The following is a 14,995-nucleotide window of genomic DNA, read 5'->3' as shown; positions in this document are numbered from 1 at the left end:
TCCACAATAACCTCTAGCCAAAATGAGTTTATTCCATGCACATGTGTCAGAATTGTGCTCTGCTAGAGCACTGCAGTTTAAGAAACAGAACAAGTATACATGATTCAATTTCCTCCTTTTGAAACAATTAAATATGGAAGACTGTTTGTCAACATATTAATTAAATAGGAACATTTTAAGTAAAAATCCCAAAACAAATAAAAGTTGGCATTACTAGCAGGATCATCTGATTGCAACAGGCAATTCAGAGCGCTTGTTGAATTAAAGCCTGTTGTGCTTGTGTTTAGAGCATGGAAGAGAGATCTTATTTCAGGCAAATAACCAGATGGAACAGAACTTGCTCTTCTCCCTGGCTCAGCCTTGCACCTGATCCCGGCTTCAGGACTTGGTGGATTATCAGGACTGGAAGGAATGAAACCTACAGAAACTGTAGGAGACAGTGCTGGCAATGCAGCAGGAGATCATCTTTTTCTCCGCGTCTGTGACCCCTGTTTAAGATCAGGGGACTGCTTTTGCTAAAGTAAGGGTGATAACTCAGCATTTTCAGCAAATTTAAATATTTCCACTCTGCTATTGTTGTAATTGTCAGATATGTGAGCTTCTCACACCAACACACTGCTGCTTTGGTCTGCACTACTAAGCGACTGCTGTGCTCTGCTCTAGAACTGGCTGCGCTGCAAGGGCATGCTGGCAGGTACAACAGTAATCGCGTTTAATGGGACTGAAGACAAACTTTTTTGAAAAACCACCCACAAATATCATCAGATAGGAGAAGAAAAGACTGCTGAGGACAGTATTAAAAGAAACAAAACACTATGTTTTTCAGTGTGTTATAAGGGCTACAGCTGTCCACTGTGAAAATGTGTTTCTCCGATGCGAGACACATGATGAAACCCTGACACAGTACTGGTAATGGATTGCTTGGCCCCACAGCAGAACAAACAACCCAAGTTAGGTGTTTCAACATCTTATAAAAAAAGAGCTAGGTAACACCAATCTGAGTGCAGAGGTACGTATACTAATCAGTAGGAAACACTGAGGATTCAACCCAAACCCCTCTCCTAGAGCATCTAAGTCCTTGTTAAAAAGTTCACAGGAGAAAGGAGGATGCTGCTCATCCAAAGCTATGGCAGACGTGGCATTAAAGGAAAAACAGAAGAGAGATAATCATGACTTCATAACTGAACTGGGCTGGGACAGGAGAGGGACAGTGTGGAACCCGAGCCCTGAAATACTGTATAAAAGGAGGCTGGAGCTACTGGGCATGCCTTTAAGGCACTGACACTTCAATCCTTGCTCATGTAAAAGTAACGAAGAGGCTTGCCCCTATGAGATGTGTTTAGACATTTAAATCTGTACAGTTAGAGCAACCTATTCAAAATTAGTTGAACTGCAGACATTAAGCCAGATTTTTTTGCCACCAAACACAACTAAATGGCCCTTTGACTTCAGGAGAGCATGTATCAATGCAACATATATTCCACTGACTCTAAATTATAGCTTTGAAAAAAAGAGTTATTTTTGATCCCCATTTTTGTTTGCTCTTCACTCTGGGAGGACACTTCATTTCTCAATTGACTTTTCTTAGTATAACTTGTTTGGACTAAACACACAGCCTGTATTCTGCCGCATAGGCTGTGATTTCAAGCATTTTTGTGTGGGTTTGTTCTTCATTTTGCAGAAAAAGCAAATGAGTTTAGACAGAGAGTGGGCTAAGGAATGAAAAATGTTGTTACCTTGGTAGACATTAAGGCGCTAGACTTGTGGTTTTTTTTAAAGCAACACAGAATGTACAGCTTTATTTCTTTACTTGAATTGCGTTGAAGCCCTCTGGCAAAGAGGTAATTTTTTATTGACATTTTGTTTGCTTTCTCTTGCAGCAAACAAGACAGTGCTGCATTTGCTCACTGTGAAGCTAATCGACTCCTTGTCAGCTGGATCTGAACTAAATTTCGAAGCAAATCCCTGTCTTCAGGGTTTTTCTCAGAATGACGCTTCCAGGGCACGTCTACACTTCTGCAGCCATGCACTTGCCTGCTGCTATTACTGCGTTTATCAAGAACATGTCATGTTACCTCTGGTTAGTTTAAAGAAATCACAAGAGTTCTGACAGAAGTTGCCACCCACTTTATAATCCATATAGATGCAATTAGAATTGATTGAGCCACTGCAAACAACCAATGGCAAAACAAAGGTTTCCCAGTATATACTTAATTAAGACGATCTATAAATATGGATCAGGTTAAAAGGCCTTTGAGATGCATGTATGCACCGCAGTATGTCTGCTAATGCCATCAAGCCTTTGAAAGAGGTGACTGCAGTTAGAGGGCACAGGGACCACGTGCTGGCGTTTAAGGCTGCCTGTCCCATTGCAAAGCAGCAGACATCAGAAGCCCTACCTCCAGGGCATGCAATCAAGCTACAAACTAAACATGAAAGGTCTCTCTTAAGGTGAAGAAGGAGAATGCTCTTCTTCACTGCCCTCCTTGTTTGAAGGAAGAATGGGCTTATACATTTATTTATTTATTTTCAATCCAGTCTTTGGTATCAGCTTGAGGTTTGGGGCTTTTTCTGCCCCAGAAGTGAATCTGCCCACTGGCTCACAGTAACCTGTTTAGCTTTAATGAAGCAGGTACTATACGTTAAACGCGTGACAACTCATTATCGTCACTCCAGCTGGGAGATCGCTGTGGAAACTTTGCCATGAATATAAACTCAAATTTAAAAATGAAATTGCTTTGGCTTTTTCTCTGCCCCTCTCAGTGCCCCTGGGAGACATGTGTGATCACACCTGCCATGACTGCTTCACACGGACTTTGTAGAGCACAGAAGGGTGGGAAAGCAGGATGATAAGGACGCAGAGCCAACCTCTAGTGAATTCGCTGTATTTGGTAGCTTGGATTATAGTCTGTGAACTGCTGGCTAAATACCTGTTGTTTGGCTCTGCCTCTCCAGTCCCTACGCAGGGGACCTGCACTTCTGGCCTTAAGCCTCCAAACTGCACTTAACTTCAGGCTGCCTGAAGCAGACAGCAAGAAACCCCCATTCCTGTCTATTATCACTGCTAGCGATCTTCTACTGATCTCCCTGTTTTGTCTCCTCGACATGTTACATTCCCTCTCTATCTTGGCACAACTGAATCCTGGGGTGTCCTGCTGGTGCTTGGCAGCCCTCGTGTCCTTACATTAAGCATGGAGTACTTGGCTTTAACACACTCAGCCATATGGTGAGAAACTCAAAACTGCCATTTAGAAGAATAAAACAGTATTTGGCTATGCAGGACGTAGGGGGAAGGAGACACTGGTGGAGCAAGTGAACCTGACTTCTCCAAATGATTTATCTGACAAATTTTCTTAATTTTCCTTTTCTTTTTTTCTATCTCCAACCAGGCAAACACTTGAAGGCACTCTTGAGCCAGAGGACCTGCTGAAGGCAGAGCTGATCAGTGACACAGCTCACACTACAGAAAATAGACACAGATTTGGATGACTGGAAGGGGAAGAGCAGCAAGAAAGTATATATAACATCAGATTCTAAACTTTCCACTGAAATAGCTTTGGGAGCCTCATTTACAGTGGAAACACCCCCAACCTCCCAGCATACTCAGTAATTCCATGTAAGAACCTATCTCTAACTCTTAGCGATCCAGGTTTTGAAAAGATCAATGAATCTGTGTTTTTAAAACAATTAACATTGTCAGTTATGCACATCTGGACACAATATCAAAGAAAACACCTGCTCTTGATTTCCCTTTATGATTTTACTTGCATGCACAGACTCTAGGTCAAAATTAATAAATAAATGGGAATAGAAAATGAATAAACTAGCTGCATGTGTTATTTTTATAAACTAATGAACAAAACATCTTTGCTGGTAGCTGTCCCATGATTAATTTTTTTATTTTGAATTGTAATCATGAATTTTGAGAGTCATGATACAGGAATGAATATATTTTGCTTTGATTATTTAAGAGGAGCAAATGGCTCGCTTCACGCTGGGAAACTGAAAGTAACTTCGCCTTGTGCTCTGTGCTGAAGTGATGTGTAGACAAGTCATGATTCAGGAAATACAGTGATTGTTGTTGTGTTCATGCTCTCAAAATATAAGATTTTAGTGGCTGCTGTGCTGCTGCCAGATTTGTGCAAAGACTTTTTAGAATGATACAGACAAATTACACACAAGACCATGGACAGATTTTTATGTATGTAATTACGTGGACTCTGGTTTCTACATCTGGAGTATATGAGACAGAGGGGGCCAAATCATTACCAAGCAAATGACATGCATAGTGGTATGAAATGTATCAGCCATTCAAAAAGCTTCTGGAGTAGCAAATTACTTTCCAGGGTCATCTTTCTGACAAGAGCTATCGCTTTTTTTTTTTCCTCCTCTTTTTATGGGGCGGCGTAGGAGGGTGTCAAGGTGGGTGGGGGCAAGGGAGGATAGTTAGAAGAGTAAAATTTTAAAGAAATGACTAATAAAACATACTCCCCTCTTCTGCTGACAACACCTGGCTAAGTCTGATGTATGTTTTATTTTCAATGTTAAGACGAGACAATAATACTATCCCTTCATTTTTGAAGATTTTTTGGCAGCTTTCGCATTGTTTACAACAGTAACAGAAATTGTTCTTTTCGAAGTTCTAATTCTTCTGTCATACTTGCACCACGCCTTTACTTGGCAGAGAAAAACATATTTAAATAATAAAGTGGTGACAAACTGACAAAAGCTGGAAATCAAAGCTAAATGACAATTGCCTGCACAGAGCACAATAGTGTCACTGAGACAGAAAGCCTTAAAAACCCCAAACCAACAGGAATTCGCATTGTAAATACAATTCTAACTACAGTGGAGTGTCATTATCTGCCCCTTTAATTAATTTTCTTCTTTACCTCCATGCCTCAGACATCTGGATATTATACATCACATCATCAATAGCAAATCACTCCTGAGGCTTTTTTCCTAGATAATACTGTTCCAAGCTTTACATTTTATTCCTATAGAAGATTCTAGTTATAATATGAATGAAGAGGGCTCTCTAACAAAAAATATGAGCCAGATCTTCTCCCAGTGTACCAACAGAGTAACTCCATAATTTCAGTGGAATTATTCCAGATTCATAGTTTGGACCAAAGGGAGATTTGCCTTTACACCATAACGTGTGGGCTCATGGTTGAAATGCAAGACACGCTTAATTGTCCACAAGGCTTTCACATTACAGGGAAAAGCACCAAGGTTGCTAGCTACATGCCCCATTTTCCATCCAATTTATGCCTAAGTGTTAAATTAGCAAAGAACATGGAATTCAGTAATTTCCAGGAGACGAGTCAGTAACAGCTGTGTTTAGAAGTAGGTTGGCTCAAACTTTAAAAATGTATTCCTTCTATAGATGGTGTTTCTTCACAATTTATCATTGTCTATTAGCTAACAACAGCATCAGGTTGTTGGTGGTTTAGTTTCTGATTAAGAAATTATGCCACCAAATGTTAGAAGAAATCAGCAAGTCAGCTCTTCTGCTGAGAAATGTGTAGAATCAAGCTCCTGTTGAGCAAGATAAGGGCTGCATTAACTCTCAGCAGTTGTCTGTGGTGTTTGCATTCCAGAAGCAGCACATTATGCTGGAAGGTAAAAGGCTGACTCAGTTTATTTGCTGCCTTGTCAGGAATAAGACCTTCTGAAAACTTAATATGATCATTCATGTATCTAGCAACTTTAAGATGTCTAAAGTCATGAATATTAATACTGGGCAGATGGAAGCACTCGAGCATGTTAAGAAGAATGGTAAAGATATTCATAGCAACAAACTTGTTCTATCTTACTGAATAAGAAAACAGGTGTGGCTACAAAACATTCTGTCTTCTCTTAGCCCAGTGTCTTCAGCACTGGCTGAAGACCCAAGCACCTGAACGATGCATGTGCCAGTGCAAACTGCTGCTGGGAACCTGTAGACACTGGCAGCTGAAGAATGACCTCTGTGTTTGGATGGTCCAGGGCTACTGTGGCAGGGAAGAAAATGGTTTCTTTCTAAAACATGTCAGTGTGGGTCTGATAGGGTACTTACTGGGATCGCCATATCCATAGATATTTCTGTAACACAACTGCTTGGCATGTGCTGAACAGGTTTTGGCAGGTATCAGGCAAGAGTGAATGCCTGGACCTGACAATATGTCAGGTGAGCTCTGGCCTATGGTAATTTTGTCTAATTCAGCATTTTGTGTATTAATGCTTTTATTGTTAAACACACAGACTTTGTCAAGATAACAGTTTAAACATCTGTAACTTCTTACAAGCAAATGTGAATGAAAAGCAGCAGAGAAAGGTCCATTTTTCTTTCTAAATGATGACTTTTATGATAGTTGTTTGATTATTGAGAGTTTGAGGTTCTCTGGATTCTGAACTGTGCATATTTTAAAGATATAAATAGCCTTTTGTTCAACGTGGCTGTGTTTTACAGACTAGATACAGACACTTCCACTTGTCTTAATGCAACAATTTCTTATGATTCAGTATCTATAAAATTCCTTTCTTTTATCCTTTTCCAATACAGTGTTACTTCATTTTTAATAGCAGCATTTACAGTCACAATAACTGTATTACTCCTGTACCAAATAATAAAACTTACCTTGTTTGATAGGTTGCCGATTGGAGAAGGTGAGAGGAGTAACAAGGAATTTGGTTTCAGCTACCTGTACCCAGTGGTGCAGAATTTTTATCGTCCAGACACCAGGTCGCAGGGGTAAATTCAAAGGTGGTTTGTAGTGAGTAAATTCGGCACTGGATTCAATAAGAATATCATATGTTGCTGCAATTACATTAATGGGATCCACCCAAATGACAGTAACGGTGACGTTGGGGCCTTTTCCCCATTTCTGCATGCCAACTGGCTCATCTGTTGGCCCGAGGAGTCCTCCAAAATTCCGGAAAAGCCTTTCCTTGGCGTCCCATTCGGTGCCAATCTGAAATTGAAGACCACATTACTGCTACCATCATCTCTGTAAGTATCTAAGACCCTTACATCAAATAAGGGCTCTGAAAAAAACATAAATCATATTTCATGACATGAATTATGGATATGTATAAAGGCTGATGGCAACATGACCTAAGATCATAATGTGTACACAAATTGTGAGACAACCTTGAATGCCAGGCTTGGGTTTTTGGTCCAATTGTCCACTTTTGATTGATATAAGTGTTTTCTTTACGTTAAAAGTTGACGTAACAGGCTATAGCAGTTCTCCTTTTCCTTCACATGGAAGCAGTCATAAAGGACCAAGCCTAAACCACAGGCTACACATAGAAAAAAAATATGACCCATCGTCTCCTGGGTCATGAAAAAAGTATGATACGTTTGAGAGATGGACCCTGCAGTAGAGACCTACCCAGTTACTACTAAGGGCAAGGAAGAGACTTTTGCCTCTTCACACTGTCACATCAGGTCCTTTACTAATCTATCCATGAGATGCTGTCTCCTCGTATTCCCTTCCTGCCTGATGTGGGAAGCTATTTCTGATAAACTATAACTGTCATAACAGTGAGATTGTTTTTTATTTATTTGCTAAATAACAGTAAAGCAGCTGATTCACAATCTAGTGTAAATATTTAATGGACCTTTCTTTTTCCTATTTCACTGCTCTTTATATGAATTTTAATGGTTCACCCATAACCCATGGGATGATACAAACTTACAAGCTGTTGCCATTAACACTTGTACACTACTGAAAATAAGCACCTCTAAACAGATAGCATGAAAATGTAGTAACTGGCATTCTTAAGCCAACTGAAAGACATTCTACTATCCCAGCACCAAATCTGGCATGCGTTTATGAGGCTGACCATTGAAGAACCATTTCCATCAATTCTTAAGAAGGCAACCTGGTGGACTGCAGTATCAAAGGCTGCACATTTGCTTTTGGAGCAAGTGCCCACCTTGCGTGTCCCATGAGGTCTTGTTCCCATGATCTCAAATAAAAAGTGATCAATATCAAAGACAAAAAGATTTCAGGGACCCCATTTGAAGTGGAGAGAGAACAGGAGAACCCCTTGGATCCTTTTGACAAGCAGATATTTGACTTCATTTCTTGGAGAGACATACAGATACTTTGGCCAGCCTGGTACTGAAACTCCTCATAGTTCGTCAGGTATTTTTTGGCCTTAGTCTCCAAACAAACAGCGTAGATGACTTAAGAGTTGATTTGTTCCCTAAACAGAAACCATGGGATTCTCTCAAGCGGTCTCTGGACGCCCATGCACACAGGATCCCCTTTTCAGCACATGTGGGTATTGAAGACTTCCCCAACACAGAGCTGTCCTCGTCCCTAATCTTCACCTCACACGGGCATGGTCAGAACCTGCTTTCCCGAAAGCATAACAAATAATTGTAGCTCATTTACTTCAGAGATTTTTCACCTAGATTTCATCTCATTTGATGAGAGTAAGTGGTTCCAATATAATGCTAAAATAACCCCAAATCCATAAAACGTAACAATTACGTGATGCCTACTACCACTGATACTGTCCAGTCCCCAGTCCCTTCTAAATAAATTACTGTGGTAGGCAAAGAAATTACAGGAGGACTGAAAGCAAAAAGCTACGAGGCCTGTAGAATAAAAACCTACCATCCTAAATCCATCAGTCATCATACGAATTCCTCCTACCGGGCTATGACACTGCACAATATGAGACAAAATAAGCCTTCCACTACTCTGCAGTCACCACAGTAGAATCGCTGGTATTTCAGAGGTATTTCACCTAGCACACTAGCTGATCAAAATAGACAGCATAGCCTAGATATCAGACCCAAGCACCAACTGCCTCGAGGAGCTGTCAGTGCATAGTCTCCTGACAAGACCGACTGACTGTGTATGGAAATAAGCTAAGAAAGAAAATTTCCTGACCAGATCTTATTATCTGCTCTGCCAGCCTTCACTGACTGTGGCCATGTAACACCAACCAGATCTCAAGAGACCTGGAAATAATAAAGCCACAACACGTGAAGCAAATCTACACCCTCCTAGGCAAAGAAATCCCTGTAAGGAAGCTCTATCCATCACATTCACTATTTCTTACCGAAGAACTCCTAAAAGAAAGCTTATGTCATCCTCAAAAAATATGCATTCATCCCCGACATACAACTGTTTTCCTGTTTTCAGTCTCTCATCCCTGGGAAAAGAAACCAGCATGTTACAAACCCCATGCTCCAACCTCCAGGTGACACTGCTCAACAACCAGGTTGCACAAAAGATGTTGAGATGGGTTTATATGTGCAAAGGTTTATTGGAGCAGAATAGAAGAGTCAAGGTTGCTTTTGGGGAAAAATTACAACAAAATTGTTGGCTGGTTGTTAAACTTTGTGTGGGCATGTTATTGGGTTCTCTAACGTAAATCAAAAGTTACATCCAAAGGGCAGGAGAAGAGGAGGAGGAAGGGACAATTCTCCTGCTGGTGGCAATAGCTTCCCGTGAGAGCCTGTAACAGCACCACTGTCAAGGTGTGCAGGTCCATGAAAACAACAGCACAAAACCAACAAGGAGAAAATGCTGCCACAGAGCAGGCCCTCAGCAACACAAAGGCAAGGCACCTGGGCACCCTGCAACAGCCTGCATGCCCCAGAGCTGGGGCTCAGACCAAGACAAGGTGCTGACACCGCTTGAGGCTATGCACCACAGGTACCTTAGGGAAGGGATGGGCAGGGAGCTGCATGGGATCGGTACAGCAGATCTGTTTACAGGATCTGCCCTTTATGTCCAGCTTCCAGCTAGGGGACATGCTTTCCCATGCTGCACAGCTTACAGTACAAGCTGGTTTTAGAAGCACAGTATTTTAAAGGGAATTTTACTTAAAGCACTAGTTAGAGGTTTATACCTCTTCCCTTGAACTCTACACAGCTGAGTTCCCACTACTAAGATGTCTGATTTTACAGGCCAAGAGATACTACAGTCCTATAATATTTTTCATAGCCCCTTAAAACATTGTAAGTAGGCTTTCACTTTCAAATGGAATACACAAAGTATGGGATGGAATCAAGCAGTAATGAGTATCTGATAAATTATGAAGGGATGTGGCACAGAAACTGACACTTTCCACATCATTATTTTAATCACCATGATTTGGAGCTTCAAGAGCAGACACTGTGCCTGGGGTACATTTGGAAAGCTGGAAGTCTCTCATTGGCTTAAAACTCCGTTTCTATCTCTGTTCAGTCCCAAGAAAAAATTTTCCCAAGATAAATTATGCCTTGATTATGGGTTTGTGTCTCATTGCTCACCACAAACAGGACCATTAGGTTCACACAATGCACACTAATTGCCTGCCACCTACTTTATTTTATTCTCTGTGATGAATCACAAGTCTTAACAAGACCAGAAATGAACTTCGTGTTCAACTGATATAGGCTGAGCTGAGACTTTTAGTATTGTACGGCAATTCAATCTTCTGCCCTCCTTGTAAAAGTTGTCATGAACCCAGGCTGGTAGGATAACATACTGTGTGCACCGTGTACAAGCCAATTTTAGGAGGTGTGGGAGTTTCATGCTCGGAAATCATCTCTCTTGGATTTCCTGTAAGTTTATTTTATTTTACTCAGCCCATGGCTGAGTGCGGGAGCTGCATGCCATTGAAACGCTATCATTAACCCCACCGGCCGTTAGGCAGCCCAGCCAGCTGATTTTTTCCACTTGTCTTTACATGGTGCATGGTGAAATCTGCTACTCGGGAAGCAAAGTCTGAGAAGCAAAGCAAAGGAGCAGAGGGTAGGAAGGGCTGACTGGAGAGATTCTATTGTCTCCATTTCAATTTCAGTTGTGCATCAGGGTTACAAACACATCTGGAAGCACATCCATTGCAGCATATTTGTGCTTTTCCTGCTGGTCCCACTGGTGTGAGCTGGAAGAGGGAAGAAACCTCCCAGCTAAAAAGAACCCATTCAGTTTTAAATTTCTGCCAGATCACGGGGTGAAAGTCATTGAAGAACCAGCAGTTATACATCCCAATGAGCACAAATCTTAATTTTCTTTTCTGGTGCTTAACTGGTGAACAATGATGTCCTCATCTTAGCTGAACTGCTAAGTTTATTTTACACTTGCTGGACTTTGACAAAGAAGTGCGATTTTAATAAGCAGTAGCAGATCAGAGGCTTTCCAGCCACACTGAAGCTGAAAAGTTCAATGCTGGAATTATACCAGGGTAACTGAGAGAATAATTTGGCTCAGAGGCAGAAATGCCTGAAGGCCAAGGGAAGGGAGAAAGTAAAATAACCAATTAAAAAATGATTAAATGATTTACTTTGTACCTCCTGGTCTTTTAAAATATGAATCATCTATGAAAGGAGAGGACAATTAAAGAGTTTAGGCAAGAAAAAATAATGAAGACAAGTAAATAGCCACCAAAACTCTTTCTGTGCATTTCAAATAGAAGAAAACACTTCCTTAGCCTGAAAAAAGCTCACCAGTGAGCAAAATTTCCCATGCTTTGCACTCATACAGCTTCACTGCAGCAGCAGTTCCCACAGGGCTGCTTACAGACCAGCCATGGCCTATGAGGCCGTGAAGAGTGGCTCATCAGTCCCGTGGGATCCGGGGATCCTCTCTGCAGGGCAACACGCTCCACAGATCTGTGGGCACCGCGCAGCGAAGAGGCCACCGACATGCCATCGCTTCCCTTGTCAGGGGAGGCTGACACTGGGCACTGCTGCTCCAAGACATCTCATCAATCAGGCTCACGCTTGCTGCAGGGCTGATTTTGGGGAAAAAGAGGTGTACCAGGGCCAGGGGGGACCTGGCAAGTGGCCAGCGAGTAAATTCCGGTCCCAGGTTTATTTCCACCCTACAACTGCAATGATGTCAGATGTATTCTTTCCACATATTTTTCTTTCAGTTCTAGAATACTGAGATCAACGTATTTCTTTTCATCACACAATTAGAAAACACTCTTCCTGCTGCCAGCCTGGTTGCTTTCGTAAGAAGGACCCAGAGCAGGCATCAGGACAAAAGTGAGATTAAAAGTACCAAATAAACAGCAGAACAACTTCTACAAATCACAAGAATTAAAGCTTGCATGACCATTTATCACTGCATGAAATGGCAAGCCTACCATCAGACACATTGATAAATGAAACACACTTTCCATCCATCTCTTTAATGGCACATTAGTGTCATGAATTTGCCATGCACACCAAAACACTGAATCCTACCTAGGCATTTCTTAATTGCCCAAGAAGATGGTAATTTATGGACTTGGCCATAATGACTGGAACACATTTGTTCAATCAATTTTATAACTTAATTGAAATTTGTGGCTTAACATGAAAAATCATGAAATTCACTGCTCAGTTATATCTTTAAAACAGAACACAGGTGTCGGGTTCTATTAGTAGTCAACTTTCCTGATATATTTTAGTGTACATTTTTTACACTCTATCTCAGATCCTGAGACAAATTCCTAGAAGAAATAAAAGGCCTCATCTAGAGTACTGTGTGCAGTTCTGGGCTCCCCAGTTCAAGAAAGATGAAGAGCTACTGGAGAGAGTCCAGCGGAGGGCTACGAGGATGATGAGGGGACTGGAGCATCTCCCCTACGAGGAGAGGTTGAGGGAACTGGGCTTGTTCAGCCTGAAGAAGAGAAGGCTGCAAGGGGACCTAACAAATGCTTACAAATATCTGAAGGGTGGGTGTCAGGAGGATGGGGCCAAGCTCTTTTCAGTGGTGCCCAGTGACAGGACAAGGGGCAATGGGCACAAACTGAGGCACAGGAAGTTCCGTCTGAACATGAGGAAGAACTTCTTCCCTCTGAGGGTGACGGAGCACTGGAACAGGCTGCCCAGGGAGGTTGTGGAGTCTCCTTCTCTGGAGATATTCAAGACCCGCCTGGACAAGGTCCTGTGCAGCTTGCTGTAGGTGACCCTGCTTCGGCAGGGGGGTTGGACTAGATGATCCACAGAGGTCCCTTCCAACCCCTACTATTCTGTGATTCTGTGATTCTGTGATTTGTGGGAAATCTCAGCCACTGGTGTAAGAATTTTCTCTTTCATGTTACAACATCAATACTCCGCTCACATGTGGCATCAGTGTCCAACTATCACTCCTTTTAGGAGGTTTTTTTCAGCATACTCTTGAGAGGAACGCTCACCACACCCCCATTCACATCTGGAGCTGCATAAACACAGCATTTTTCCCAGTTATCTCTCACAGCACTCACAACAATCGCAGCCACAAAACTTTTAAGTTACTGAGCCCCTTTTACAACAGTAAATGCCTTCAGTTTGTTCTTAAAACAAGAGGGAGTGAGGACCACGCAGAGTAACGTAAGAAGTGAGGGTTGACCACAGATCTGACCTGCAATAGTACCTCCTTCAATGAAGAGGAGGTGCATTATGCTAGAGAGCCACTCTTACCTAGAAATTACACGGAAATACAGTTTCCAAAGGCTGCTGAATTAGTATGCAGTCTCTCCAGAGGCTTGTGACATTGTGCATGGGTGGCTATGAACACTTACCTCTGAGAACTGTAGCCTTCCAAAATCGCTTGGTGGACTTGCGATCTTAAAGACTTTCTTTGGCATTACCCATGTTTCCAAAGTTTCTAGTTTACTGACAGCCAGATTGGTTGCGTGGTGTCTGATTAGGAAGCCTTGGAAACGGTCAGCAAGGAAGTAAAGGTGGACAGAAATGGGATGGCCCATGGGGTAGTATCTGTAAAACAGCACACGTACATACTCATCAGTTACACAAGAGACATGAAATCTCCATTTACTTGGAGCTAATGGCTTAAGAAGCATTCATTTCAACTAGAAAATTCATCACTGTACATTAAGAGATTTCAAATGTGTTCATGACTCATTACCAAATATTCTTAGGCTATTCTGATTACCCTGAAACATAAAAAAATGTTACTAAGAATATACGCTTGGTTAGAACATATTCACAGCTCTAAGCTCTTTAGGAGATAGCTCTGCGTGCCATAAAACACTCCTCCTTACTAACTCTTCTGGGTGAAAAGTGCCACCCAGAGACACATATTGTTAGGCTGCAGCACTGTTTGCTAGGACACTTGGTATTCAAGTAATGTGTTTGTTGCTCCAAAGCAGGTGGCCTTCTTTTTCTGCCTTCGGCTGCGGGCAGCAGCGGCCGGGCACAGCAGTGGGTGCTGTGAGGCCGGGCACGGGCCTGCTGCTACCCTGCTCATCAGCTGGGTCCCCAACCAATTCTCCAAGGGCAGTGCTCTGCAGGGTGGCACTGCCAGAAGCCGGTCCCCATTTTAGGTCTTATTTATTTTAGGAAATAAACTTCTTATTCCTCAAAGAGTTGAGGTTGCTATTGCTGTGGATTTTTTACTCGTATTTAAAAATAAACTGGGAAAAGGTCAAACAAACAGGAAAAACCTCTCACTGGGAGATTTGGAAGCCTTCAGTTACAGTTTGGATTTTACAGACATTATAGTCATGGTTTCAAATAATTAAAATTCATGGTCGATTGTCTGGTATAGTCTCAGAAACATGTGTAATAATGTGTGTGTGTACACATAGATGCATAAATAATTAAAAAAATGTTGTTCATAGCTCTGAAATAAAATATTTTGCTGTTTTACAGCACTGATTAACTGTGAAACAAGCATGTTTGTGACACATTTAAAACCAACCGGTATCACACTTTCCCAGTCAATTCAGCTAAGTCCGACTCCTCTTGTTAATTATCACATCTCAAGACATAAGCACTATGAGGAGCTAACCAAGAATGGCTTTCCACTACGTGAAACCAACAACACCCAGAAGGAAGTCTCCAGAGCTTGAGAAATAAACAGAAAGACAGGGTACAATCAGGACCAGCACTGATGGACTGAGCAAAAACACAGCAAAGCTATGCAGCCAATACCAGCAACAATCTGACTTCTGTTCTGAGTACTAAGGCCTCCTGTTTTACATGTGTGCAGCAGCAGATATTTGCAATATCCTTGAAACAGTCTGAGTAAATTGTCTGTTGGCATCAGTGAGTGAAAATGCCTAG

General features: G+C 41.8%; 1 protein-coding gene across 2 annotated transcripts in view; it reads right to left on the bottom strand.

The window, feature by feature from the left end:
- The window catches only part of XYLT1 (xylosyltransferase 1), a 218,439-nt gene that overhangs the window by 9,614 nt on the left and 193,830 nt on the right, over positions 1–14,995 (bottom strand). For both annotated transcript variants that reach the window (XM_075436455.1, XM_075436456.1), the window contains exons 9-10: positions 13,489–13,684; positions 6,623–6,956 (exon numbers count right to left, since the gene is read on the bottom strand). In XM_075436455.1, the coding sequence (XP_075292570.1) occupies positions 6,623–6,956; positions 13,489–13,684 (530 nt within the window). The remainder of the gene's footprint in view (positions 1–6,622; positions 6,957–13,488; positions 13,685–14,995) is intronic.

This window comes from Opisthocomus hoazin, chromosome 15 (genome assembly GCF_030867145.1).
Source record: "Opisthocomus hoazin isolate bOpiHoa1 chromosome 15, bOpiHoa1.hap1, whole genome shotgun sequence".
NCBI lineage: Eukaryota > Metazoa > Chordata > Aves > Opisthocomiformes > Opisthocomidae > Opisthocomus > Opisthocomus hoazin.
Note: the sequence above shows the minus strand (reverse complement) of the source record. Positions and strands in the feature narration are given on the sequence as shown.